General features: G+C 47.7%; 1 protein-coding gene across 7 annotated transcripts in view; it reads left to right on the forward strand.

Moving 5' to 3' along the window:
- The window catches only part of TANC2 (tetratricopeptide repeat, ankyrin repeat and coiled-coil containing 2), a 228,425-nt gene that overhangs the window by 195,150 nt on the left and 9,321 nt on the right, over positions 1-23,954 (forward strand). For 6 of the 7 annotated variants that reach the window (XM_027664736.1, XM_027664738.1, XM_027664739.1 and 3 more), the window contains 10 exons: positions 3,000-3,108; positions 7,354-7,476; positions 8,475-8,711; positions 10,526-10,711; positions 11,498-11,591; positions 16,555-16,688; positions 17,374-17,497; positions 22,135-22,310; positions 23,159-23,291; positions 23,825-23,854. In XM_027664736.1, coding sequence (XP_027520537.1) covers positions 3,000-3,108; positions 7,354-7,476; positions 8,475-8,711; positions 10,526-10,711; positions 11,498-11,591; positions 16,555-16,688; positions 17,374-17,497; positions 22,135-22,310; positions 23,159-23,291; positions 23,825-23,854 — 1,346 coding nt within the window. The remainder of the gene's footprint in view (positions 1-2,999; positions 3,109-7,353; positions 7,477-8,474; positions 8,712-10,525; positions 10,712-11,497; positions 11,592-16,554; positions 16,689-17,373; positions 17,498-22,134; positions 22,311-23,158; positions 23,292-23,824; positions 23,855-23,954) is intronic. The other variant, XM_027664737.1, reaches the window with a different exon arrangement.

Below are 23,954 nucleotides of genomic sequence, written 5' to 3' on the forward strand. Positions count from 1 at the left end.
CCTGTAATTAAATTTAGGTAAATACCCTTCCAACTGCAGCTGAAAAGCAATGTAGGAGCTGACTGTGGAACTGGTGTGTCAGGAGCTGCACTTCAGCTCCTGCTGTGAAGAACAGGCACTTTAGAAGCTTCTGGATCTTCAGTTCACGCGTGGGATTAACGCAGTTACAGCTCCATTCAAGGCCTTCCCAAAAGTTATCAAAGGGTTTTCTACCAGCAAGCAAACAACTGCTGTTATTTGCTGTCCTGTGATGTGGAACACGAGGCAGAGGGGATGGCTGAAGGCTCCCTTTGTGCAGCCACTCTCAGTCTGGAGCAGCAGGATGTGGTTCCTGATCCTCACAAAGGGAAGGAGCCGATGGCTCTGATTCGTGGAATCACAGAACCTTAGAATGGTTTGGGTTGGAAGGGACCTTAAAGATCATCCAGTCCCACCCCCTTAGCCACACCTTCCACTAGCCCAGGTTGCTCCAAGCCCCATCCAGCCTGGCCTTGGACACTTCCAGGGATCCAGGGGCAGCCACAGCTTCTCTGGGCAACCTGTGCCAGGGCCTCTCCACCCTCCCAGGAAGGAATTTCTTCCTAATGTCCAATCTAAACCTACTCTCTGTCAGTTTGAAGGCATTGTCCTGTCCATCCAGGTCCTTGTCCAAAGTCCCTCTCCAGTTCTCCTGTCCACCCTGTATAAGTTCTTGACCTTGCAGCACCAACCTTTGTGTGGAGGTGAACACCTTGGCCCTTCTCCAGATGACAACCACAGCATCATGAATCTGGTGATTTATTGCAATATGTGTATATATAAACAGCAAATACAGGTTTCCGTAATCTGTCCTAATGGAGCCAAATAAAACCCAGCAATTGCTGCTCCCCTTGACTTCCAGCTGTACCTGGCAACACTCAAGCTGTGTTTCAGTCACTTGTTTCCTTCTGATCCATGCCTCCTTCCCACGGGCATTCCTGGAGTGTAAATGCATTTGTCTGTCTCCTCCAAAAAGCTGTGACCTGATGTCCTCCTCCCATTCCAAAGAGGAGAAGAGCCAAAGGAATTCAACAGGCTGTGGTTAGCTCAAGGTGCTACAACCACTTCCAAGGCCCTTCTGTTGTCCCGGCTTTTTGTTTTTTGTCCCTTCTGTTGGTGCTATTTGGGGAATTCTCACAGCACAGACGTGTGGGATGGGAGGCACTGCCCTGTGCTCAGAGGCGTCCTCACGGATCTGAAGCTTCAGCTGAGGTATCAAAGCTCTGTTGTGCTGGGCAGAGTCACCATCTGGAGAGGCTTCTCCTCCGTGGATGGGAGGTGTGGAGCGATGGGATCCTAGCACGGGCCCTGTGCCAGGCCAGGGTGTGGAGAGCAGCTTGCCCAGCAAAAAAAGGGGTTTTCCTCACTTCCTTTTGGTACTCAAGTCACCCTGAGGATGGAGATACTGTCAGTCCATAAAAACATTTCAGACAACAGTTACTTGAGTTGATGGTGCCTCTGTAAATTGAGTTGCATTCTGGAACGAGGCACAGCAGGATTCCTCACCAGTGCAAGAGTTTATTACCTGTAAAAGGGATGTGGTGCTCTTTCACCTGTTCAAACCTGAGGATCAAACCCTGCCTTGTAAGAAAAAGGTGATTTGTTTCTCATCCCACTCCTCCAGTGGGCACATCCACTGGCAGAGCATCCCCAGGCCTCACTCCCATGAATCCATGTGTTACTGCTCCTAAAGGAGGTTCATTGGCAGGGCCTGGAGGGGACCTTGCCAGACACCTGGCCAGGGCATTACAAGTATTGTGCTTTTATTCTTTTCTTCTTTTGGTTTATTTTGAGATGGGAAATCATTCCCCCTGGATGTGGATGAGCTGGTAAATCCCCACCGCTGTGAAAGCTGCTATCCTGTGTAATATTTACTTGACGTTTGGCCATCCCAAGGATTTCTTTGCTTTACCAGACAGGGATGAGCTAATAACATTCCCTGTCCTTAAAAGCCCTTTTAAAGCCACGGTTGATCTCATGTTTTATTTTCCTTGGCCGGGAGGGGTTTGATTGCTTTTAGTGTAGTCACATTTTTATGCAGTTCCAGAAATGAAGTGGGTTAAAAGAGCTCCCTTGGGAGCACCCAGGGGCTTAAGGAAGAATGTCATTTTGTTGGTAAACCCAAGGAAACAGCAGACACAGCCCACCGAGGTTCCAGCGTGGAGCCTCAGCAGCTCCTGCCCTGCTTGCTGCATCTCCTGCAGGGGCAGGTATTTGCTGCTTTGCCCAGAAATTGTATTAAAACTTCACATTTTTGCACCCTGTGTGTTCTGTGTATCTGTGGAGAATCAGCTTCTCACATCTTTGGGAAGATTCAGCCATGTTGGACTTGCAGTGTTACAAGCTGGAAGTCTGTAAATGTTTAAAAATGTCAATAAAAATGACCTTTAGCGGTGGAATTTGTTGTCTGGTTTATTATATTTTGCCTTAAACAGGGCCTGGTGTGTAGCTCAGTTAATTTGCTTTGGTTGTCAACCTGGTAGGTCATGACCAGAAACATCTTTATTACTGGAGAATGTGTTTACAAGGAAATAAAGCTTCACTGCAGGTCTGGCACAGGGTGGAAAGTGCAGGTGTCATTTAAAGGACATTTTTTTCAGAGTGTGGATATTCTAAATATAGCATTTTCTAGTGACTCCAGGGTTGGTGACAAGCTTTGCAAGTGTGGTTCTTCTCTGTAAAATGACCAGAAAAGTAACACTTCAGTTTTCATGGAATTGTACCTCTGCTGTTTTCAAATTTACATCTGCTCATAGAAAATCTATTGGGTGGGGGTTTTTTTGCTGTCCTCCAGTGTTTGGGGTGTTTTGAGCTATCAGTGCTTACAATTAATTGGTGCTTCACAAGTGAGAATTCATCCACCTCTATTTCCCAGAGCTGGATGAGGTTGAAGGATTAGCAAAAAGGGGCAAAAATTACCCTCAAAAGTTGTTTTGTTGGTATAGCAAGAAATACTAACACACTCTTTCTTCTGATTTTAGGAGTGGCCACACCCTACTTGCCTTCTGGTTTTCCCGACAAGAAGGAAAATTAAATCGACAGCAAACTATTGAACTGGGACATCACATCCTCAAAGCACATATTTTTAAGGTAACAGAAATTCAAATGAAGACTTAACACCAAGCTCATTCCCAGCACTGGCAGTGCTCAGTCGTGTCTGGTCGTGGGGTTGGTGTAAGAGTGTGATTGCCTGAGGCTGCTGGAGCGAGTAGAAGTTTGGAAAATTGGCAGTGGTATCTAAGAAATGCTTGAAATTAAACCCTCCTTCAGCCTGGAAATTCAGCAGATAGCCTCCTTCCCTAAAAATTACTCTCCAGCCTAAGAGGTTTCCTCCCCTGTAAGATGAGTTCTTGTAACAGCATCTAGAAAAGAGAAATCTTTTAAAAGCGGATTTGAAGAATCCAACGCTAAATTTAGGTTGTAAAGGGGGAATTTGCTGGTTGTTAACATTGGCTGGTCACTCCATGTTCCTCTTCACACAGGCATTTCAGACCTGGGTAGTTAAAAGGCAAACTCAGATGTGAGCATCAGAATGACCCATAAGTATCATTCTTCCTGCCTGCCCAGGTACCAGAGGATCGAAATTAGAGGGTGGATTTTTAAGGTCACAGGAAATACAGAATTTCTTACAGCTGTTGGGATCTGTGAGTGTTTAACACCGGTAAAAACAAGGCTGTACCTTCATCTGGTCTATACAGGATTTTATAACTTCAGCACTGCTGTGGGTATTCCTAGAGCAAGCAGGTGGTTTGTGCCTTGTGTCAGTCCTGTTGGAGTTATTTATTGCATCCCCTGGGCAATAAATACTGCACCAGTTTCCCCATCAGGTGCAGCAGCAAAGTCTCCTTGTTTGGGAAGGCAATGGCTGGATCCAAAGGGAAGAACCCCAGCTCAGCACTTTATCCTCAGGAGGTCATTTCACATTTTGAGGTACATTCCCAAGATCAGATTCAGCCCTGAGTTTACTGCTCAGCTGTCATTCAGGTCTGAATCTGGTTCCAGACCTGCTCCATTCCACACTTCCATGGTGGAAACCAGTAACAGGAATTCAGGCTCTGAGCAAAGGACAATTTTCATGGAGTGGACGAGCTGTCTACAGTTTCCAGTTTTAACTGAGCAATATTTACAGTAGTAGAAAAAGCCAATTAGCATATGAGAAATGTCACTCCAGCCTTCTGTTCCTCATCACTCAGCAAAACCTTTGGGTGTCCCAACACTGCAGGAAGACCAGTGACAGAAAACCAGAACAGGACGTTGGTTGGAAGTACCACAAAGTTTTGGAAGGGTTTGAATTTAACTAGTTTACAAACTGTAACTTAGTCTTTTGCTTTTCCTTGAATAGATTTATTTTTGTTCCTTATTTTAACAAGTGTTTACTGAGGATTTGTGAGTGTTTACTGCACAGAACAAGAGCTGCATTAGTTTCTGAAGGAGGCATTAGGCTGGAATATTACAGACAGTGTTTAAGATCTTGAGCATTCTTTAAACAAAATATTTCCTAGAGTACAAGCACAGGCTCTTTGCCTGTTGTAACCAGCTCTGTTTGTTTCTAAACAAGCATTTTTTCCATTCAGGCTTTTCTTTCTGTCTGATCTTTTGCTGAAGCATTACCGGCCTGGCCGTGGGTTTTCTGCCAAGTAGGGAACATGTCAGGTCATCAATTCAGGATGTTCTTCCTCAAGTTCCCATATTATAGCAGCAGCTTTCTGCAGACACAAGATCCTAATTTTGAAGGGCCTGATGCCATTGTAATTCCATTTTATTTACCCATCAGAAAGCCAGGAGAAGATTATAACAGGACTAAAGCATTCTGTTCGAAGACTGAGAGCTGGGTATAGAGACAAACTTTGATAAAACAGTGCAGAAAATGTCTTTATCCTTCCCCAATCCTTACTAGTTTGAATCCTCTAGTACCTTGACAAGGTTATGATGGAACACTTGGAATTTCCAGGTGTAAAAATTCAGGTGCTGACCTGACACATTGATGGGAAGACAGTTTCACATTCCCCTCTGCACTCACTGCCTGAGATATGCTTGTTTTCTCTTTTAAACACAAACATCCTCAAACAGTTTGGGGTGAAAAAAAAAGAAAAAGTAAAATGTTTTAATCTTTTTAATCAGTTACCAGTCTTAACAGGAGTATATGGAAAGCCAGCTTGGAAAGCCTGGCATGGAGTGAAAGGGCACGAAGAGAAACATACAGTTGTCATACAAGAAGACCCAAACTCCAGGCTGATGTATGTTTTGCAAATCAAGCAAAGAGGAGACTTTAATTTAATCTTAAATTAGTTAAAATGTCGGTAATCCAGATGTGGGTGATGCTTGGAGCAACCTGGGCTAGTGGAAGGTGTCCCTGCCCATGGCAGGGGGTGGAATGAGATGGTCTTTAAGGTCCCTTCCAACCCAGACCAGTCTAGGATTCCTTAAGGTGCAAGTGGCCAAATAGCAGAGGAAGTGATAAGTCAAAAATTAAAGCTGCATACCAGACAGGACAGAAGAAACCAGCTCTGAACACTGGGATTGTGAGGGTTGGCAAAGTTATTCAAATGGTCAGGCCATGCCTTGGTCCCATTTTGGATGATCCCAGTGAAGTAGGAACCACTGGTGGTATTTTGGTTTGATGTTGTATCACACTGAAATTTGCTTTTGCTGAAGGATTCAACCTGTACAGTTCTAAAAAGGGAATTAGAAAAGGAAGATACAAGCTGTAAAATTAGAAATAGTGCAGGTTTTTTTCAGCAACTGAATGCTGATGTTGTTGAATGTATTTTTTCTTTAAAGGATAAATGTCACCTTTTAGGTCTTGCACTAATATCTAAGCATATATATTTTAATGCAACAGTTAAGATTTTTATAGCATCTGTGATTATCTTCAGAGGGCTGTTCTCAAAATATCTACCCTTTTCCTTGGTCCTTGATGGTGATTCAAACACCTTATTTATGGGCTTGATAGTAGTATAACAATTTTTAAATTATTTTAACCATTTATTATAAAATTGTTTCCCGTTTCCCAATTACACCATCCTGAGTTCATGAAATTTAATCTTGACCTTTAATGTCCTGTACTGTGTCATTTAAAAAGCTGCATTTAGCAGTGGCTCAAATTCCTGAGCTCTCTTCTCCCTCTTAGCACAAGCAGATCTCTTCCTTGGTTTAGCTGCCTGAATTTTAAGGAAACAAGCACATGGAGCTGTTATTTATAAGAGCTTGTGTAATCTGTTGCTTCTTTTGGTGATAAAACTGTTCCAAGTGACAAATCTGTTGATGGCTGGAGCGATGCTGTGGAGTCTCTTCCCCATGTTGGAATTACAGGCCTGCAGCTGAGTCCAGCAGCAAGTGGAGATGCTGATTCCTGCACATCTTCCCTAAGAGGAAACAATCCCACTTTTTGCTGCTGGTTTTGTTCCCACCTTTTCAGTCCTACAACCTGGAACTGTGATCCTGCTGTTTTGCACGGATACAAGTGACCCCCCCCAGCGTGCGAGGAAGTGGAAATCAGGGTTTGCATATCAAAACAGAATTAAGGCTGTCTGTGCAGTTTCCATGGAAACAGCAGGGTTTAATGGGAAATGGATCAGAACAGCAGCATTTAGGGTGTACCCACATCACACAGCAAGCACAGCATGCAGCCAGGCTCCTTCCTGGAGCTCCAATCCCATCCCTCTCCTCTTCCATCCAGCTGTTCACTCCCATCTGTTGGGTGCAGAGCAATTATGGCTCTTTCCACAGGAGGGAGAAACCTACAGTTCTGTGCTCTGCCAGTTAGTGATGCTGGAAAATATTTCATATTTTGGAATCTTTCTGGAAAACGTCAGGCTTCCTGTATGTTATGTATAACCTGATCATGGACAGCAGCAGGAAAGGTCGGAGAAGAGAAGGGGGAATACTGCTCCAGGCTGTGGTTGAGAGTTCCTCAACTTACCTTATTGTGAGCAGACATTGTCTTCTGGTTTAACTGTGTGAATAATAAGGAAATTTGTGAATCAGTCCTGCCAAAATAATGTGTACTTTATTAAAAAAGAAAAAAAAAAAGAAAAAGCAGCAATCTGTGCTCCTTTGGCATGACGCTTGGTGAGGATGTTGAACGGATTCTGGTTGCTCACAGTTTAATCCTGCCTTTCCTAGACCCTGGGAATGGCTACACAACCTTTACAAGCTCTTTCCTACAAGTTTTTTAATCGATTGCAAAGGTCAGATGTGGCAAATCATTGCATTATCTTGGGTGTAGCCATTGTTGTCCTGAAATTCTTTGAAGTCCAAAGGACCAGGAGAATCTGCCCGGTGTAATGGAGCAGATTTGTGAGCTTGGATCTCAGTCATCTTCTCTTTTTTTAGGGGCTGAGTAAAAAAGTTGGGGTGTCTTCCTCCATCCTCCAAGGGCTTTGGATCTCCTACAGTACTGAAGGTCTTTCCATGGCTTTGGCATCTCTGAGAAATCTCTACACCCCGAACATAAAGGTACTGGAGGAGGGGGAGGGAGAGCTGGGGTGGCACAAGAAGCTCCAGTGATGAGCAGTAACCAGACAGAGGATCCAGAGGAGCTCCCTGTCCATGGCAGTGCCCTGCCCAGGCTGAGCAGCTTCCTGGGTGTTTGTCCTGAGGTGGGGAGAGGCCATCAGTCCAGCTGGGATGTTTTACCATCTGGGATGGTCCCTCAACTCTGCTGCATTGACCAGGAATCTCCTTTTAATTGCAAGGAGTGAATAGTGAGTTTGTGCCTGTGCAAAATGATTCTCTGGGGGTTTTCCTCTTCAGAGATGTGAATGAAACAACTCTTGTTGGAATGTGGCATAAAGGCCTCTGGCTTAGGCACGAACTTGGATGTGACACCAAACCCACGTGCCCGTGTGCTGGTTCAGGCCCCTTTTTTGCTTTGTAAGGATGAATGTGTTGACTTAAAATGACCCCATCTCTGCAGCAGAAAGGATTTCAGACAGGGATACGGGTTTGGAATTGTTCCTCATGTGGAAGGATGTTTGTCCCAGCTCCTCCCCATCCATATTAGGTGAGCCCTGTCCCCAGGTCCCTTCCTTGCCACTCTGCAAGCATCAGGTGGAGCCTTTTTCCGTGGCTGCTGAGTGCAGAGGGAGTTGTGCAGGGATCCCAGGGGAAGGATGCTGAGTACAGTTCTCTCCAGCTGTGTGGTTTCAGTCCCCATCCTGGGGTGAGACGCCGTGTCTGCAGCTGCTGCAGCAGGGCTGGAGTGACTTTGTTCCCAAACAAAGGGAGGCTGCATCACTCAAACCACTTATCAACCACTCAGGGACAGATTAAACTGCTCCATCTACCTAAAATGGCACCATCTATTGGGCAAGTGGTTTCACTCAGCATTTCATGTCCTTTGCTGTTTGTTTGGAGATGTGCAGAGGGCCCTGGTGCAACGTTCTGTTGTCACCCTGACAATAAACTCCTGTCTCTCCAGAACTCTCAGCCAACTGCTCTCCTTTCCCGTCCAGGTCAGTCGGCTGCTGATTTTGGGAGGTGCAAACGTGAATTACAGGACAGAAGTCCTGAACAACGCCCCCATCCTGTGTGTCCAGTCCCACCTGGGCTACGCCGAGATGGTGGCTTTGCTCCTGGAGTTTGGGGCCAACGTCGACGCTGCCTCAGAGAGCGGCCTGACCCCCCTTGGCTACGCGGCTGCTGCCGGATTCCTGAGCATTGTGGTGCTGCTGTGCAAGAAAAGGGCCAAGGTAAAGTGGCCACCGTCCCCTGAAAGCTGATTTTAGCTGTTCCATGTCTCTGCAAGGCAGGGCGGGAGCTGCAGCAGGACACGGAGCACTCGCTAAGGGAACACCCTCCAGCAGATGAAGCTTTTTGGGGTTGGCTTTTCTGCTAAAACCCAGTGGCTTTAAAAATCCCACATTGACACCAAAGCTGAGGAACTCCTGAGAATAATTAATAGTGTGTGGAGTTCACGTCTGAGGTAGGAGCTGCCCGATGGCCCTGCACTGATGACCTGCAGAGGGATGTCCTGGAGAAACCTCACAACGTTAAAATGGCAACACTTTTCCAGCATAAAATGTTCTTTAAATATCTCCTTGAGACACATTTTCCAAAAACTTCCATCAGACTTGTCCCAGAAAAATCCCTTTTGTTTAGCTTTGTGGCGAGTGTTTGGAGTTTTAATTGTATATAATGAGTCAACTTGAAATACTTTGTTGAAGAAGAAAATTGTGCTGATTTTTGAAGTGGAGCCTGCTGGAAACAATTTGTGGTTTCTCTATATGATTAGTTTCAGTTCAAAAGGCAAAATATGGGTTTCTCTAGTTTTGGTATGAAAGTCAGGATGACTGAGGGACTGTTTAGATCTTGCTGGGTTGTGTTGTCTGTAATAATGCGAAGACAGTATGAAGGAAGAAAAGAATTTTGCTTTTGTTGGGATATTTTGAGAAGAATTTGGTGACAGAAGTCCTGCCACTAACAGCTTTCCTTGAGCATCCCAACAGTGCTGAGGAAATACCCCAAAACCAGCTGGGTTTATTTTAAAGATGGAGATATTTGCAGTTAAACTGCAACACTGATTGTTGCAGGAATTGAGAAAGGAGAAATAGTTATGTGTTATTATTGTGAATGAGTTACAAGGTGAGAAATATTTCTCATATGTATTATATAGCTGTAATTTGTCGTGAGGCCCTGGCACAGATTGCCCAGAGAAGCTGTGGCTCCCCCATCCTTGGAAGTGCCCAAGGCCAGGTTGGACAGGGCTTGGAGCAACCTGGGCTGGTGGAAGGTGTCCCTGCCCATGGCAGGAGGTGGAACTGGATGGGCTTTAAGGTCCTCTCCAACCCAAACCAGTCTGAGATTCTATGAATTAATATTAGTAAAATATATTAAAATAATAATAATTTCCTATTTTATGAGAAATAATAGAGCACTGAAGGGGTTAACCAGCAGGAGGATGTTCACTGATTTTCCTTTCCCGTGTTCTCCAAGTTCCTGGTGTTGAGATAGGACCTAGAAATCCCAACTGATTTATTCATACCCCTGAGATACAACCAAATAAGTTCCTCCAGGGCTGCCAAGCACTGTCTCTGTTTCCTACTGACTGTGCCTGCCCTGGGTTCATGTTACAGCAGGCTGAGGCACTTCTGGGTCTCTGAAAAGAAATGGCATCTGGAAAACAGGCTGATTTTCCTTCTGTGGATTTGGCTAAAGGAGATGGTATCAGCGTGTGTGATTTCAATCCACAAGAAAATTCGATTGCTGGACTTCAGGACTCAAAGGGAAAAATGCTTTTGCAGCCTTTGAGTCTGAAGAAAACTGAAGGCAGCTAAAAAAATAATGATGCCTTCCTCAAAGCAAACACTTGTGGCCAAGAGGATACCAGAGCCTGGGATGTTGCTTTGGGAATGGTTGTTTTCTGGTCATGGAAGGGACAGTTTACCAGAAAAATGCACATTTTGCACACGTGGCTTTATTCTGAAGCTGGGGCTGGAAACTCTGAAGAAGCAAAGACGTTTTGCCTATGATTTGGTTTAACTGTGTTTTGTCATCTCTTTTCAAGGTGGATCATCTGGACAAGAACGGTCAGTGTGCCCTGGTCCACGCCGCCCTCAGAGGACACTTGGAGGTGGTGAAGTTCTTGATCCAGTGTGACTGGAGCATGGCTGGGCAGCAGCAGGGGGTGTTCAAGAAGAGCCACGCCATCCAGCAGGCCCTGATTGCCGCTGCCAGCATGGGCTACACCGAGGTAGGACCCACACGGCTCTGCGGGGAGGGGAACCAAGGGCTGGCTCCTTCCTGGCCAAAATGTTGGCCAAAGAAGGTCATGGAGGTGGAGTCACTACCTCTGTCCTGTGCTCTGGGCTGGTTTCGAAGGGAGGGAGCGTAACAAGCCTATAAATTGTTGGAATAAATGTTTGGAATAAACTTTTAAGGATGAGGTGGATGAGCAGCGCGTTGCTTACGCCGCTCTTCCAGCACGGTCGGGGAGGGTGAGACCGTGTAGCTTTGGATTGTGTGTTGGGGGAGGGAAGAACCAAAGAGCTTCCTCCTGCCATCCTGGCAAGGATTTGTGGTGGGAAGATGATGCATGGGATCATTTAGGTTGGAAGAGGTCTTTAAGGTCAAGTCACAGCATTAACCCAGCACTACCAAGCCAAGCGCTGCTGCCGGCCCCAGCTGCCCATGGCAGCCCCTGTTCCTTCTCCTCTCCTGAGAATGGGTTTCTCTTCAATCAAATACCTCCTCACAGCCTCACCTCCTCCTGGAGAGGCATCCACTGCACATGCTGGAGCATCTCCAGACACAGTTATAGGGAACTGACCCTACCAGGGCTCATCAAGACACTTGGGTGGGGTTTTTTTGCTCGTACAGGTTCAGTGACTGACCTCTAGAAGAACATTTCCTTGAGCTCAGGGTGCCAGGCAGAGACTGTTCCCTCCCCTCTGTGCATTCCCAGCAGCTCATGTCGAGGTGTCAGCAGTTTCCATCCACCTCAGCCAGGTTCATGAGCTGACACGTTGTTTTGTTTCAGATCGTCTCCTACCTGCTCGATCTGCCAGAGAAAGACGAAGAGGAGGTGGAGAGAGCACAGATCAACAGCTTTGACAGCCTCTGGGGAGAGACAGGTGATTTCTGTAGATGCTGTAGCTTCTTTGTGCATGTTTGTGTTTCTTTTATTGGGCTTCCTGCCCCTGATGCATCCCTGATCCCAGGCATTGCTTTGATGGAGAAGGATCAATTCCTCTGGTTTGATGCCAGGTGATTAACAGGGGGGCCAGGTTGGAGCTTTGCACTCAGCTTAAGGAAAACAGAGAAGTTTGGATTTGAAAATTCTGAGCTTCTACAGCTCCTGGCTCTTTTCAGGAGTGTGAGGCACTCAGCATTCTGACCAGGTCACTGATTTCCCTGAAACATGAGATGGACACTCAGTTCTGCTCTCTCTCTTGATATTGGGCATATTTATCCAAAACATCTCCCTGTTTCTCTCTCCCCCTCTCCATTACATGCAGCACTATGGTTGTTAAATTATCCACTGATTTTCTGAAAACTCCTCATTATTTAGCACCTGGTAGTTAAACAAATACCCTTCAGTGAAGTCCTTCATTTCTGCATTGATGGGTACAATACAAAATCCCTTCTTTCCTGACTTCTCCCAAAACAAAGACAGCCATCTATCCCTTCTGCTCCACTAACATCTCCATTTCTTGAGCCATTCCAGCATGGAGTTGTTTGCTTTTAACTCCAGCGACCTCATAAATATTATCCTCTGTCATTTGTACTCAACTCACTGCTCCACTTGATGTTGCTGTCAGGTTCATACACCCAGGTAATGTTCCTGTCTGGGGAGCAGGGCACGGATGGTGATTCTGTCAGCTTGGCTTAAAAATGACACAATCCAAGGGGACAGAGGGCGGCTGGAGTGTGGCTCAGTCTTTGCTCGCCTTGTTTCTGCTTTGGAGGGGGCAGGGTTGTATTTGGAGCTGGTTTGTAACTGTGCCTTTGAAAATGTGGCCTTATTAGAGCCATGTGATGAATGGAGTGTGCCAGAGAGCATTGCCCTGAGCTCCAAAGGACAAAGCTTGAGGGATGAGGTGTCCTGGGAAGAGCCCAGGGAGCGGCCAGGCTGCCCCGGGCCACTGGCAGGGCACTGGGGAAGGAGCCAACTCCTGTCCCCATGGGAATGGAACTGAGCAGCAAGGCCATGGGGCCATTATTAGAGGAAATAAGGGCAACAGAAACAAATAAGCAATTTCAAAGTGCTTTGGGGTGTCATGGGAAATAAAAAAGAATTGGATGTGGAATCAACCGAGTGAAATGGTCGAGTGTTGGTAACAGGACAGGGGCTTTGTACCAGTGAGCTCACAGTGGTGACCAGTCCTGAGATGGATCATCCAAATTGTTCTCTGGTATTTGGGTCTCAAGGACTGTCATTTAAATAGAACCATGATCAGATGCCTTCAGAGTTTGACCTAAAGCCGCTCAGCCCTGCAAAGTAACCCCATGGGCAGCATCAGGCACTGCAGATAAGCTCTTCCCTTCCTGTCCCATGCCCTGGGCAGCTCTGACATTCCCAACCTGCCTGTTTCCATCTCTGTTGTCCTCCTTCCCATACCTCTGCCCCCAACAATGCCAAAAGCTGGACTAACCAGGCACCTGGGAGTTTCTCTTGTCAGAGAGGGTTTTTTGAGTAACTGGGACAGTTGGGAATATGAATTTGTGATTCACAAATCACACACAAATTGAGGGCTCACCACAAAGGAATATCTGTTTATCTCATTAAAATTGGTGAGGTGGGTAAGTGAGCAAAAGTGAGCCAACCACCAAAGTGAGCAGACTTTGGTCTGCGTGGGACAAGTCTGTAAGTTTGTATGAAACTCATGACTCTCACATTATTATATTATTATTATTTCCCCAAAGGTAAATAGAGAGTTTAAATAAACTTGAAGAGGAGTGCTGGTTTCCACCTAAAAATAGCAGTCTCCTTTAGAACTCTGAATCCTGGTTGTCTGGCTTTTGATACTTGTTGCTCGTGTCTAATCTTCCACAGAGCAGAGCCGAGTGCTTGGCTTGGTGATATCAGCCTGATATCATCCAAATGCCAGTGCCAAGTGACATCATAAGTTTAGGAATTGCTGACAGCACACTACAGCCAGCTCCAGATGGAGTATTTCCCCCTGGGACAAAACCAATATCAAAACCCAGCAGAAGAGTATCCGAGTCACTTTGTGCTCAGTCCATCGGAGTCGGAGGTGCAAAGAACGGCTCCGCTGAGCTGTTTGTCTTGCTGCCAGGCTGGGAAACAGATACACGTGCTGGAGAGCAGCACTTGAATGATTCCTTCTCCAGATGAAGTTGTTTTTTTCTCTAAGAAAACAGACCTTCTCTGCACAGCGGCAAAGACAGAATGTGCTGTGGCAGATCCCTGGTGTTGGAGGCCGCGGTTTGGTGCTGATGGAGAGGGGCACGTCCACACCTGAGCCTGGTCTCAGGTTTTGGTTGAGCTGTGTTTTGAGAAACACAGGGGTTGTTTTATGGTGTTTATGCCAAGACCTGGTTATTGCCCGGCGAGTTGTCTTCCTGGAGCTGCATCCTCGTGATACAACTGCAAAATGAACATTCCTGTTTGCCAACCCAGTATCCTGCTTGCTGCTCCTTGGTGGACTCACCTTGGTTGTGCTGGGCCACGGGAGCTCCCTGGCAGACAGTAAAACTTCAAACCAACCCATTTCCATCTCCTTTAGTTCCTCATATCACCTTTCCTTGGCTTTTCCAATCTCCTTTCACGCACAGGCACAGCCTTACCTTGTGTCATGTGTGTTTTTTAGACTAAAAGCCCTTGTAAGGTCGATGAGTCCATCTAAGGAGTGCTAAAAGAACCAGGTACTGCTGGAGTTCTTCCTGAAGTAGGTTAATTGAGCATTTGGACTTGGATACCAGCCACAGGATACTGCTCTGGGCTTGAGGCGAGCCACAGGATGGCAACAGCTGCTTTGGTTTGAGGGCTGGAGCAGCAGCCTGTCCAGCTATGGCATGTGAGGGACCACGGGGGAGTCTCCAGTCCAGCCTTCCCACTGGTGAGGTCTGGGTGTGCCTTAATGGGCTCTGGGGTCCAGCTGGGCTGAGTTTCTCCATTTATGAGGATTTAGGTATCTGTGCACTATACAAGACAAGCTTGGATGGGTTTTTCTCAGCAGCAGGAGGCAAATCCAGATCATCAGTGTGGAACCTTCCTGAAGGAGCAAGGTCTGGCTGCTCAGCAGCACAGGAGCTTTTCCCTGGAGCTGGAGCTTCAGAGGACAAGCTGGAGCCACATTCCCACACCAGTTTCTTGGACCCTGAGGAACACAGCAGCAAAAAGAGATGTCAATGTAGGCAGAAGGGATTTCAAGAGAGAGTGGAGAAACCATGAATCAAATCATCCTGTTTCAGTAAAGTCTTCTCCAAAGAACATTTCCCGATGAACACCAAACACTGAAGTGATTTACAGTATTCTCATTGTTGCAAACATAACTCATTTTGACGTGAAATACCTCAAATTAACCTGCAACATTTCAAGTGCAGGCAGGTTTAGAAATAGAACCCAGAGCCCTGCATTCCAATCCCTCTGCCTCCTCCTGTATTTGTAGCTTACGTTTAAAACCCACATGGATCCAATTATAGATTTTGCAGAACGTTCTGCTCGTGGCAGCGAGATGATTTTTCTTTTTAACTCTTGGTGTCTCTCAACCCCAAGAGAAGAAAACTCCACCACAACGTGGAGCAGAGTCGAGAATTAATTAAATCCCCCAGCATTAACAGTGTTGCAGTTGGAAAGCCATCAACACCTCGTAATCAGCCAACCCACAGAAATGTACTTCAAAGAACAAACAAGCGACGTCAGGCAGAAATAAACTCCCACCTTCTGCTCCAACTCCTACCAGAAGCAGCAGAGCGTGGAGCCAGAGGAGCTGTGCTGAAGTGCACAGAAAGTTAGGGAGAGGGAGGAACCAAGAAGTCTAAAATTAACACCGAAACGAGTCACCGGCAGGTCCTGAACTTGGGACTGTTTTCAGATGGAATGTGTCTTCTCTAACCCAACCACACCTGGGGAGTTAACAGAGCACATTTTGTCAGGGAAAGAGCTCTCAGGTGTTGCTTCTGCCCACCTGTGATATTGTGAGCATTTGGAAATGAGAGGTAATTTGGGGTTTGCACAAAGACCCTGGCTGGTAGGATCAGCCCTAACCAGAAAAAAAGCCCAGAATTAGCATTTTTCGTGGAGAACAGGTGATCATATTCATCCTCTTTTGCTTTCCATTTTTTTCCATGGTTTCAAAGATCTACAGGCTAAAGTGGGATATGGAAGATAAGAGTCCTCCATGTGAATTACACTGCTCTGTGCTTGTTGGGACAGAGAAAAGCCACAAATGTGACTGGCATGAGTGTCTTTTAGGGAACTGATGGTGCTCACTGCTTGATCCCTTACTTGCTCCCTTGTGGTCATGGTGGGATGAGTCAAGGACAGGTTGAAGAAGGTCTTGTCAAGTACCTGAAGACCTGTGTTTTCTCTGGAGATTGAGCCCCTTCTCAGACCCCTTCAGCCTCACAGCCCGTGGCCTTGGCAGTGGGGAAAATGGTGAAGGTTTCATGTGATGGGACTCCACATTTCTTTGCAGCCATACTTGAACCTCAGTAACACCTGTAGGCTCATCTACACCTTGAACCTTGGTCATACCTTGGACATCAGTCACACTTGAACCTCAGCCACCTGTGCCTGTACATTATTTTATTGTGGTTCTTACCACGTTTCACTGAGACTTGGGGAAAATAATGAAAGGTGATTGACTCAACCAGCCTCTTTCCGTGATGTTTTCATGAAAGAGCTGACCTTTGAGATAACTAAAGTGAGAAAAGCTAGAACTGTAATGACAAGAGCTAGAACCGTACCGATCCAGCCAAGTTTCCTTGTCCGTTTTGCCTGTCATGGGATGTGTTTGGCATTCCAGGCCTCACCACTCAGGTGTCCAGCAGAAAGACCCATCTCCAGGTAGGAGAACACTCCACTGAGCGTGGGGCTCCTTCCCTTGACCGCTGTCCTCTCTCCCGCAGCTCTGACGGCGGCGGCGGGGCGCGGGAAGCTGGAGGTGTGCCGGCTGCTCCTGGAGCAGGGCGCGGCCGTGGCACAGCCCAACCGCCGCGGGGTCGTCCCGCTCTTCAGCGCCGTCAGGCAGGGCCACTGGCAGGTGAGTGAGACGGTCCCTCGCTCCTTAGAACAGCCTCAGGTGTGGGGTCGGGCCTTCCCTTCCGTCTCGCTGGAATTGGGGTGGAGAAGAGGAGCCCCAGCTCTTGTGGGGAATGAGCAGAGCGAGAAGAAGTGATGTTGATGCTCCAATCACCCCCAGCTCTTGTTGCTTACAGACAGCTTTGCTTAAGTCCTGTCTTACCATAGAATGGTGGAATAAATTGGGTTGGAAGGGACTCCAAGACCATCCAGTTCCAACCCCCTGCCATGAGCAGGGACACCTTTCACTAGACCAGGTTGTTCCAAGCCCCATCCAGCCTGGCCTTGGACACTTCCAGGGATCGGGCAGCCCCAGCCTCTCTGGCTATCTCACGATTTGGGAAGCAAATGGGATGCTCCTGACTTAGAAGGTCATTTTTCCTGCCCTTATACGTCCATTGCTTCTCCCAATCCCTAATCTTCCACTTCCCTGGTGGCAGCTCTGCTAAAGCTGGTATTTATATGGATCAGTGTGACACAAAGTACAATAATTCCTGTTGGAGGGAGCTTGATTCTGAATCTCCTTTTCCTGCAACCCCAGAGGGCCTTGAGGGCTGTGAGTTTTTAGGACGTGGGTTTTGCTCTGCTCTTCTCTTCTCTGGCCTCTTCCCAGCTGGGTCTCCATGTGCTGGCTCTGTGTGTTGCAGATCGTGGATCTCCTGCTCACGCACGGCGCCGACGTGAACATGGCAGACAAGCAGGGCAGGACACCGCTGATGATGGCAGCGTCCGAGGGGCACCTGGGCACCGTGGAGTTCCTGCTTGCACAAGGTTAGAGCATGTCTTGGGGAGTTCTGGAGTCCACCCGTGGCCAGTCCCACCTCACTGGCTCCTGCACAGCTGGAGTTTGGAGTGTCAGGGTAGGCCCTGTAACCCCACCGGTCACACCACTACCTGTCCAGCTCCTTGGAGAACGAGGCTGGAGTAATCATGGCCTTAATCTTGGCTGTGTGTTGAGTTGTGTCTTTGGTGCTCACAAACCCACCCATCAGAGTTAGCAAACAGAATAACATCCCAGGTGCTTTGAGCGTTAAAAATGTGCCCTTGAACCACACTGGGAGTGTTGCCCTTAGACAAAGAATGGACACACGATGCCACGGAACCGTGGGCATCGCTGTGGAATGGGCAGCAAGGCTCAGGCACAGACCAGAGCTGGGGACACTTGTTAATTCCGCCATTTTTAGCTCTTGTGTTGTTGCCCACATTTGTGACTCCAGCAGCAGCAGGAGGGTAAGACCCTGGAACAAGCGAGGGGTTGGTGGATTTGCTGAAAATAAATCAGAATTCTTTTGAAGGGAGCTCTGCAGCTCTGCACCCACAGCTTCCCTTTGCTCAGCCCTTGCAGTGGCTGATAACTCTCCCTCACTGGGACTTACTCAGCCAACGTGGTTCAGTTTTGCTCAGTTCTGCTGAATCTGCTGGAGGTGAGTCAGAACAACCCGTGGGAACACCATCAGCTCTTATTGCTGGACTTCTTTTGAGACTCCTTCTTCTTTTATTTTGTACAAATAGCCAGTGTTTGTTTGGTTTGGTTGGGCGATCTTTTAATTTTTTTTTTCTAGAAATAGCATTTAATTCTTGTATTGTTATTTGATATTTTTATTCCAGGTAAGATCCCTCTTTGGGAAGGGATATTTTCTTCATCTCGTAAGTGCCTGTGTCTGCCCTCTTAGCCAAAAAGTGAGACACTTGAATATTTTATGTAGTAGTTTTAAGAATATTTTTTTCACTGTAAAATTGCCAAGAACAAGTTTCCCATTGCCTGTCTGTCTGTCCTGAGCCACAGCCAGTGGGATTCTTGCTGCTCAGTGCTGTAACCTGCACAGGGATGTGACAAAGATCAGTTTGAGCTTCTTAGGAATTAATTCAATTAATTCCTTTCTGGTGTTCTGTTATTTTTAAATCTCAAATTAACACTCTCCGTGTTTGAGATGAAACATGGCCCCTTTCACAGCTTGACTGAGTCTGTGTTAAAAGGCTTAAAATAAGTGATATTTTTTTTGCCCGACTTGAGAACTGTGCATGTTGCTTAAGACTCAGTGGTTCAGAGGAGGATGAAAATACCAGATAATCTGATCTAAAATATGGGATTACCAGTAAATGCACATAATATTTCTCTGGCTCTTTGGACACTGAGAGTCCAAGAAGTCAAAAATATGAAAATTTTTACTTTAAAAGGTCCGTTCTTGTAATTAGCTTAGTAAACTCCACTACCTACCAGTGTAACACATGGTCCTGAAAAGGTAACTCAATCTTGGGCAGAGTGCAGTGAAATGTGGAGTGTTTTAATTAAAATGGCTTTGACAGTCCTGCTCAATGTTTCATTAAAATCAAAACTGTGTGAATCATAAGCCATAAGCATTAATTAGTGTGTTGCAAAGCAAATCTCATTTGACTGTACTTGATTAACACAGTCAGCATTTGTAAACATGTTTCATTAGCAGAGTTGGAGTCATCAATCAATTGGAAACCCCAATTTTTGGAGTTACCCACCTCTTAACACCCCAAAGTAATGGGGGTGTGAACAGGGAATTAAACTTCCCTGGTGGCAGCTCTGCTAAAGCTGGTATTTATATGAATCAGTGTGACACAAAGCAAAATAATTCCTGGTGCTCGTTCCTGTTGGAGGGAGCTTTATTCTGAATCTCCTTTTCCTACAAAAAGCAATCCCTTGATGTTTTTACTACCTCAGGATCACCCTGACTGGGCACTGCAGCTTTGGGTGCATCCTCTGTGCACAACAGATCCCACATCCTGCAGCTTTTTGATGTTCCAAGTGTCAGGCTTTCGTTTTTCCCTGGAGCTGGCTCATTGCTGTGCCTGCTGGATAATTAAATCATCAGACTAGGTGGATGCAAGAAATTTTTTGTCATGAGTCCCTAGCACAGGTTGCCCAGAGAAGCTGTGGCTGCCCCTGGATCCCTGGAAGTGTCCAAGGCCAGGTTGGACGGGGCTTGGAGCAAACTGGACTAGTGGAAGGTGTCCCTGCCCATGGCAGGGGCTGGACTAGATGACTTTAAAGGTCCCTTCCAGCCCAAACTGTGATGAACTCTTACATTTGGCCACTTGGGTGTTTTTATGGAAGGAGCAGCCAAGCCCTTCCCAGAAGCAAACTGGGTTTTCCCAGCCAAAATCCCTCCCGCTGCAGGATAGATCAGTCCCATGAGATCACCTTAAGCCACTTGGCCTCAAAACCATCCCTTTGTTTCCTGTCTGGCTGCCTCGGTGCTAAATAGGTCAGAGATCCCTGAAGGGTGAAGGATGTCTTTGGAGTCAAGCAGAGGCTCTGCTGGGAGCCAGGGCTGTTTCTGGAGCTTGGTGTTCTGTGAAGGTCATGCCCAGCCTGCCTTGGAGCAGCCTCTTGGCATTCCTGGGGTGGTGTGTGTTGTCTGCTCGCTCAGCCCTTCAGCTGGCACTGCAGGGACACCCTGGAGCCTGGCCCTGTCACCCTGTGGTACTGGGTGTCCTTCCACTGGCGAGTGGGAAGGCTGAGTGATGACGTGGCTTTCCAGGATTCCCTCTTACTGCAGGAACTTTCTTACCTGCTCCAGAAGAGTCAGAGGGAGAACACAAGAGAAGACTTTGATGGTTTGAATGGAAGGAAGTGTCTGGTTCAAATAAGCAGGAATGAAATGAGGCTTTATCCTGAGCAAAACTTGTCCTTGGGTCAGTTCAGGATCATGTGGAAGGGCTTTCCCAGAGCTCCAGAGGAGCTCCTGGGTGCAGTGTGGGCAATGGGAGAGAAGGCTGGCAAGGTGTTGAGGTGTCCAGAGAGGGGCAGTGGAGCTAGGGAAGGGTTTGGAGCACAAGTCTGATGAGGAGCAGCTGAGGGAGCTGGGGTGACTCAGCCTGGAGAAAAGGGGGTTTGGGGAGGACCTTTTCATTCTCCACAACTCCCTGATAGGAGGGAGAAACCTGAGGGTGGGGTCAGGCTCTGCTCCCTGCTAACAGGCAACAGGACAAGAGGAAACAGCCTCATATTTCTCCAAGGGAGGTTTAGTTTGGATATTAGGGAAAATTTCTTCACTGAAAGGGTTGTCAAGTCCTACAACAGCCTGACCCAGGCAGTGGTGAAGTCACCATCCCTGGAGGGATTTAAAAGATTTCAAGATGTGGCACTTGGGGACATGGGTTAGTGCTTGGCAGTGCTGGGGGAACAGTTGGATTTAATGATCCTAAAGGTCTTTTCCAACCTAATGAGTCTGTGATTCTAAGTTGTCATCCCTTGGCCTGCACCTTGGAGCTGCCGTGTCCCCCTTTGGCGCTCCTGGTTGTCCCCTCCCTCACTGACACTCCATGCCGTGCTGGCAGCTCGGGGCTGGGCAGAGGTGTCTGAACACTCTTGGAGAAAACATTGCCATGTTATTTCCCTCCCCAAACAACACCCTGTGCCAGCAGGGAGCCCTCTCACTCTGCTGCCAGCCAGGCAACGCCTGTGAACGGGGGACACGTCAGCTGGGATGAACAGGAACGGTCAGGAAATCCACATCCCTCCCCCACCTGCTGAGCGTTCTTCTGGAGCCAGGAAAGACCTCATGCTGGGAAGTTTAGAGTTCACCTCCAGGAGAAAACCACTGCAACCGCAATCCCTCCCATCTGCTGGCAGGAGCATCCCACAGGTAGCTGCAGCTCCTCGGAGGAGCAGAGCTGGTGTGGATCATCCCTGCACACTCTGTGCCATGGCAACAGGAGTTGTCTTCATGCCATGAAGAGGAGTGTTCAGTTGAAGCTGCTGTTCAGCTCTCCTCTCCGTATCCATATGCCGTGTGGAGCAGCACTGACCCGTTGGTATGGCAGCGCCATTCCCTCATCCAAGAAAACGTCAAGTCCCTCTCTCCTTGGCTTGCAGTTGGCAGGAGTTTATCCCACAATGTTGTATTTATATTGGGTAAAGTTCAGGGAGAAATACTGCTGGAAATTGTGTCGTTTTGGGTAAAGGGGAGGGGAGCGAAAAGGGGAAAATATGTGCTTTTTTAGGAGAACTGAGCCGAATTGACTTAGTTCCCCGTGGTGACCTGCTGAAACAGCAAAATGGTCTTCATCTCTGACTCACACAGGCTGGAATGGGGTTGGATTAAATAAAAAAAAAAGCAGTTAAAAAGAAAGATTGATGTCTCAGACGAGGGATGTCAGATCCACCCTACTGCTCAGATGTTTGCCAGGAAAGCCCACAGAGGTAGGTGCGAAAGAGTTTGCAGCTTGGTGTGAATCAACTCGTTTGCCACAGTTCCCACTGGTGCATTTGAAGTCGCCACGGAGGGTGGGATCTGTGGTGGGAGAAACGTTAATAAAGGAATTAATAATTATGTACAGAGCTCTCTGAAAACAAGCTGTCGTCACCGAGCGGGTGGTTTGCGGCGCTCAACAGCTGAGAGAGCGCTGGAGTGAACTGATGCTTGTCCTTTCAGGTGCCTCCATCTCTCTGATGGACAAGGAGGGATTGACAGCCCTGAGCTGGGCCTGTCTGAAGGGCCACCTGCCCGTGGTGCGTTCCCTGGTGGAGAACGGAGCTGCCACCGACCACGCGGACAAGAACGGGCGCACGCCGCTGGACCTGGCGGCGTTCTACGGCGACGCAGAGGTGGTGAGTGGCCGGGGATGCACCCAGAAGGAAATGGGCAGTTGGTGTAAAAGCCAGAAGAATTGTACAGTTCAGCTTGCTGTAGCAATAAGCACAGAAGGTCCCGATCTTTCGTTCATGTGGGTGCTTCCAACAGAGGTTGATCGGGGAATCACACAATGGTTTGGGTGGGAAGGAACCTTAGAGACCATCAACACCCCTCCTGCCATGGGCAGGGACACCTTCCACTGTCCCAGGTTGCTCCAAACCCCATCCAACCTGGCCTTGAACACTTCCAGGGATGGGGCAGGCACAGCTTCTCTGGGAATTCCATTCCAGCCCCTCCCCACCCTTACAGGGAAGAATTTCTTCCCAATATACAATCTAAACCTACTCTCTTTCAGTTTGAAGTCAGTCCCTCTTGTCCTGTCACTCCAGGCTTTTGTCCAAAGTCCCTCTCCAGCTCTCTTGGAGCGCTTTTAGGCCCTGGAAGGGACTCTAAGGTATCCCTGGAGCCTTCTGTTCTCCAGGCTGAATGCCCCCAACTCTTCCAGCCTGTCTCCAGAGCAGAAGGACTCCAGGCCTCAGAACATCTCCGTGGCCTCCTCTGGATTTGCTCCAATAAGTCCATGTCCTTCCTGTGCTGGGGACCCCTGGGGACCTGGACCACTCCAGGTGGGATCTCACCAGAGTGGAGTAGAGGGGCAGAATTTCCTCCCTCGACCTGCTGCCCACGATGTACCCTTAGACCCCGTGGAGGTGTTCTTAGCCCAACCAGTGGAGCAGAACAAGCTTTTGCTTGTCCTACATCCCCAACACCTCATGTAGGTCTCTCCCAGGAGCAGAACTGACCGTTGGGCTTCTCCTTGCAGGTTCAGTTCCTGGTGGACCATGGGGCCATGATCGAGCACGTCGACTACAGCGGGATGCGGCCCCTCGACAGGGCCGTCGGCTGCCGCAACACCTCGGTCGTCGTCACCCTCCTGAAGAAAGGAGCAAAGATAGGTAGGGACAAGGGGACTCTGCCATCGGCTCTGTGCTCAGGCAGGACTCGAGCAGTGGGGCTGGCATCCTAAAAAACACGAGTGTAACCCCGAGGCAGCCTCAGCCCCAGCCGGCGAGTCAGCACTGCCTTCCTAGTGAAACGGGGACTATTATTTTATTTTTTTTTTTGCTGTCGTATTACTTTAGCAAAAGTTAATCAATAAACAACTGTCTCTTTGGCAAGGTCTTTCCTCTGGTAATGCTTTTTCTATCTTTACTAGTCTGAGTCGACAAGTGTACTCTGTCCATGCCTTGCTGTGAGCTGCTGCGTTCACTCGCTCTGTGTATGCTTCCAGACCTCAGTGTACCTGCACTGCGCCACACAGCCGCTCACGTTACGTTTTCCTGTGAAAGGGGATTTTGCTGGTGCATTGGCTTCCTTGCTGCCTGCCTCTCACAGCTGCTTTTTTCCTTTCTTTTTTTTTTTTTTTCACACCTTCATCCATTTTTCCCCCCTCTCTCCTACAACTTTTTGTTTTCTCCTTTCTTTGAAGGTTGTCAGACGTTACCGAGTCGCCCACGAGGTATATCTCATTGCTGTCAGCATCAGCTTCGATCTGATAGCTTTGTCAGCCTTGCTTTCTCCTGTTTGATTTAGCCTGCATGCGACCCCAACACCTCTAA

Source organism: Corapipo altera, unplaced genomic scaffold (assembly GCF_003945725.1).
Source record: "Corapipo altera isolate COAL_440 unplaced genomic scaffold, ASM394572v1 142, whole genome shotgun sequence".
NCBI classification, from domain to species: domain Eukaryota; kingdom Metazoa; phylum Chordata; class Aves; order Passeriformes; family Pipridae; genus Corapipo; species Corapipo altera.